Genomic DNA, 4,893 nt, shown 5'->3' on the forward strand with positions numbered 1-4,893 from the left:
TCCGAACCTCATTGCAACAGTTTTTTAAGAGCACGATTCCCTTCCAACGGAATTAAGAGGTGGAATTACAACCTGCTTGCACGCTGGCCGCATGTGGAGATCAGTAGTTTGCTACGCCGTGGCCTAGGTACCAGCTGGTTATCTAACTAACGTGGGTGTGTGCTCCTCGAGGGAGAAGATAAATAATACCGAGCTATTTGACCTTGCGTCTATAAATTCAATGGCGCCCAGACAGATCGAGGCAGAGCCATGCGCCAAACACTAGCGCGGCGCATATCTGATCGCCAAGTTCATCGGCAAAATGGGGAAAGGAGCTCCCATTTTGCTGCTGGCCTTCGTCCTCTTCCTCACGTCGCACTCGATGCCGGCGTCGGCTGCCATGAAGGCAACTCACTCGCTCTTTCGCGATTCTCACCTTCTTCAAAGAGTCTATGTATGCCTTGTTTCTTCTGATCTCTAATCAATGTATAGTACTCCTTCTGTGCATGCAGTCTTACTTGGTTGTCTCGACGGATCCGGTCTCGGTACTATCTGCTTCAATCGCTGGACTCACCGGTAGGTAAGAACAGAAAAACATTAGCACAATGTTTGTGTCCGTGCATTATACGTGCAGATGAATATGCTTAACTGCCCTTTTTTCTTGGATCCTCGAAAAATGAAGCTTCAAAACCTTGCACATCTTCGATGAAATCAAAGGGATCGGGGTGCATATCGACGATGCTTGGGTACCAGCCCTCCAAAGTTAGTAGTACTGCCGTATTGGTTACACCTGAACCACACATACTATGACGGAATTTTCCATTCCTGTTTGCTGCTCGAGTGATCTGTCACTGACAGCGGCCGAGCATTGTGCATGCCGATCAATATCCAGATCTTCCCGGGGTGGTGGCTGTGATCCAAGACAGGCTTTGCAAGGTCCACACGACGCATTCCTGGGGGTTCCTCGGGCTCGAGACATATGATGGAAAGGCGACCGACGGGTGGAAGAACGCTGCCAAGTTCGGTGAGGGGGTCGTCATTGGGAACGTCGACACGGGTTTGTAATCTGGCCCTTGCAATCTTACATAGTTGTTGGTGTTGCACATTACAGCAGGTTACTATATGTTGCCTCTCTATCACATAATCAACTGCTATAGTGCATATTTGTGCAGCCTGGATGGAAGTTGTCTTAGCTGTGTGAACGTGCATTCAACTAAATCCTTCCTATCCTAAGCTTAAGAGAATCAAATCCCGGTAATGCCGATGTTAGTCAACTCAAACCTGACAACTGATGGCGTCAGGGCGGTGCTCTCTTTTGAGTGCCAGGCAATTAAGCTGCCAGAATTAAATTAGCTAGTCCAATGATACGACAGCACTTGGTTTGAAATGGAAACTGTCGTACCAAAAGTCTCACATCTGTTAAAACTGATCTAACGCTGTTTATGCAGGTGTGTCCCCAACCTCTGAAAGTTTCCGGGACGACGGCTTGTCCGCCCCGTGGTGGTGGCGAGGCAGATGTGACGCTGGCAAAGACACGACCTTCAGCTGCAACAAGTAACGCCAATATTCACACGGGCCACGGCTATAGCTCGTACATCGATCGCCGGCGTCGCTGCTAGCTTGCAGTGGCTTGAAAGTAACATTTCGCTGACGGGCATATGATCGCGGCGCACGCAGGAAATTGATCGGCGCGCGGTTCTTCAGCGCGGGCATCCAGGAGGAGAACTTCATCAACGGAGGGCCGCCGCTGGACAAGACGGACCTGAACTCCCCGCGGGACTATGATGGCCACGGCTCGCACACGCTGTCCACAGCGGGCGGCGGCTTCGTCGCGGGCGCCAGCGCCTTCGGGCACGGGAGTGGCACCGCCAAGGGCGGCTCGCCGCGGGCACGCGTGGCCTCTTACAAGGCGTGCTACGCGCCGGGATGCTCCAGCCTGGACATCCTCGCGGCCATATTCGCGGCGGTCGCGGACGGCGTGCACGTGCTGTCGCTCTCCCTCGGCGGCCCGGCCGAGGACTACGCGGTGGACCTCATGGCTCTGGGCACGTTATACGCAGTAAACACTGGGGTCACAATCGTCTGCTCCGCCGGCAACTCAGGCCCGCAGCCAGGCTCGGTGTCCAACCTGGCTCCCTGGATGCTTACGGTCGCTGCGAGCACCATGGACAGAGACTTTCCAGCTTATGTCACCTTCGGCAACAGCACCATCGAGGTTTGGCCGTTCATGGAACATTTGCACAAATTGTTCATGCCGCTCTGGACGGATGCGATTTATCTGCAGGGACGAAGTCTATCGGATGGCACTCAGCCTGCCCGGCAGATGATCAGCGGGGACAAGGCCAATGCTGCAAACCAAGCTGCCGAGAACTCGTAAGAATCGGATCTTGTTCGGATCCATGTAGTACCGCCAGTTGGAAGTGCAGCTGTGACCATCCCGTGTCGTCTCCAACTTCCTGAACGATGTGATCTCTTGGATGCAGGACGTTGTGCTTGGCCGGCACACTGGACCCTGCTAAGGTGAGCGGCAAGATAGTTGTGTGCACAAGAGGAGTGAACGGCAGAGTGGAGAAGGGGTTGGTGGTGAAGCAGGCCGGTGGCGTCGGCATGGTCCTCTGCAACGATGCCAGCACCGGGGATGAAACCATTGCCGACCCGCATTTCATCGCAGCGGTCCATTGCTCCTACTCTCGGTGCATTGATCTCTTCAAGTACCTCCAGTCTACAGAGTAAGCAGCACATTACCTCCTTGTTAGACAAAGTTAAGTCAATTAATTTGAAACCAATCATGCACTTGATCTCTCCGCTCTAGATCTCCGGTCGGTTACATCACAGCGGTGGACGCAGAGCTTGGTGTGAAGCCGGCGCCAGTGATTGCGTACTTCTCGTCCCGTGGGCCAAATACTATCACTCCACAGATCCTCAAGGTTGGCTTGGCAAGTTTATCCAGTCCCCAAAATTGCTCGGTATCCCAAAATAATAACCTTGCTCGGTTGGCAGCCTGACATCACAGCGCCGGGCGTCGATGTGATTGCTGCCTACAGCGAGGAGGTTCCGGCCACTGACCTGTCTTTCGAAGACCGTCAAGTCCCCTACAACATGATTTCTGGCACCTCCATGTCGTGCCCGCATGTCGCGGGTGTCGCCGGTCTGATCAAGGCGAAGTACCCAGGCTGGAGCCCCGCGATGATCAAGTCAGCCATCATGACCACCGGTGAGAGCACAGCCATTGCAGCCATCAATTTTGTGCATCGAGCCCTGCAATCCCATAGGCTTATTATGGTAACGTGTTTCTCTGTGTAACTACTGTATGTTTGTGCAGCATCCACCATAGCCGACGACTACGGCCAAATCCGGGATGAGGCGGGCGGGGCCGCCACGCCGTTCAGCTACGGCTCGGGCCACCTGAACCCCGTTCCGGCACTGGACCCTGGCCTGGTTTACGACACCACGCCGTTCGACTATGCCAACTTCCTCTGCTCCCTCAAGCCCACCCAGACGCAGAGCTTCAACCTGCTACCCGTCTCGCTCCCATTCCTGCTCCCTCTTTTCATACACTTCAATTCCAACCCGTTCAAGTGCAGTACGGGCGCTCCATTCCGCCCCGAGAACCTCAACTATCCGTCCATCTCCGCAACTTGTATCTCCGGCAGCACCACGGTGAGACGCCGGGTGATGAACGTGGGAACAGAGTCCAGCACTTACACCGTGAGCGTCGTGCAGCCAGCTGTGGGGGTCAAGATCACGGTGCAGCCCAGCACGCTGAGCTTCGGTAGGGTCTACGAGGAGAGGAGTTTCACGGTGAAGCTTGAGGTCTACGACCCTGCCATGGCCGCCGACTATGTGTTCGGCAGCATTGAGTGGTCGGACGGGGACGGCAACCATCGTGTCCGCAGCCCCGTCACCGCCACGACCAAGTGTAGCTAGGGTAATTAAGTGGGGTTTCGAGCCCGAATTAGCAACGAAGATAAAACACCGTGTACTGCCACGCTAAGTAAGCTTGAGCAGTTGTAATCTTTTTGCAAGATGGTGTATGCTTGCATCAAACGTCATCGCTAATTGCGGTGATCTGCTATACTAGTCGGCATTGCTAGTCTACAATTGTAAGGGAAAGAAAATACAGTACTAGCTATAGTGGCCCTCTGCTATTTGTGGTGAGAGAGCGACACAGTTTAAAAATCCGGACTGGACTGGACCGGACCCGCGGTTGGTCCGGAAAAAAACTGGAACCAGCAACCTTAGCGGTTTGTTAAGTCTCACAGAGTAATGGACAATCCTCACAACTGAACCGGAAAAGACAGGAAATTAAACAAAGAATCAATAAGCCACAATCTCAGGGGGGGCAAGAGGACTATGGCAGCTAATTTGGAATGCTAATGCAACACCGAAGCTGAAGGTGTTTGCTCGTGTGTATAAACTCATAGATATAAGAGGAACAAGGATCTGATTCCCACTTGCCACATCTGAAATTTTTGGTCTAAAATTTTGGGGCCATTAAGCGGGAAGTTAGCGGCTATGAGGCTAAATTAAGGCTAAATAGCCTTAGCCGGGCTATTAGCGGCTATTTCTGTTTTAGCCTCTAAAGCCTCTAGCTATAGCCGCAGGCCTCGCGAAAGGCTATAGCCCGGCTATAGCCGGCTATTTTAAACAGAGGGTCAAACTGAAGAAGACTCATCATGCCATGGTGGTATGTGCTAAAGCTAGAGGGTTTCGATGTAGCTTAAAAGAACCTTGGAAGTTCAGTTATTCAAGTACTGTCTAGGTTATGGTCCTTCCAAGTCATTACAGTGGATACAATTTAAAAGTTACTTTATCTTTGGTTGAGACGTTGGCACTTATATAATAATTAAATCTTTGGATATGAGAAATGGGGAATTGAACAATCCACCAGGTTTCTGGAGTCTCATTTAGCAT

At 52.4% G+C, this 4,893-nt stretch overlaps 1 protein-coding gene across 1 annotated transcript; it reads left to right on the plus strand.

Moving 5' to 3' along the window:
* Nucleotides 1-259: 259 nt before the first annotated feature.
* Nucleotides 260-4,627, plus strand: LOC127343506 (subtilisin-like protease SBT5.3). Its single transcript, XM_071828357.1, has 10 exons — nucleotides 260-559; nucleotides 662-741; nucleotides 872-1,036; nucleotides 1,428-1,533; nucleotides 1,657-2,194; nucleotides 2,264-2,352; nucleotides 2,463-2,708; nucleotides 2,792-2,906; nucleotides 2,980-3,193; nucleotides 3,302-4,627. The coding sequence occupies exons 1-10, from the start codon at nucleotides 432-434 to the stop codon at nucleotides 3,904-3,906; spliced, it is 2,286 nt and encodes a 761-aa protein (XP_071684458.1). The 5' UTR covers nucleotides 260-431; the 3' UTR covers nucleotides 3,907-4,627.
* Nucleotides 4,628-4,893: the final 266 nt, after the last annotated feature.

The sequence above is a fragment of the Lolium perenne genome, chromosome 3 (assembly GCF_019359855.2).
Source record: "Lolium perenne isolate Kyuss_39 chromosome 3, Kyuss_2.0, whole genome shotgun sequence".
NCBI classification, from domain to species: Eukaryota; Viridiplantae; Streptophyta; class Magnoliopsida; order Poales; family Poaceae; genus Lolium; species Lolium perenne.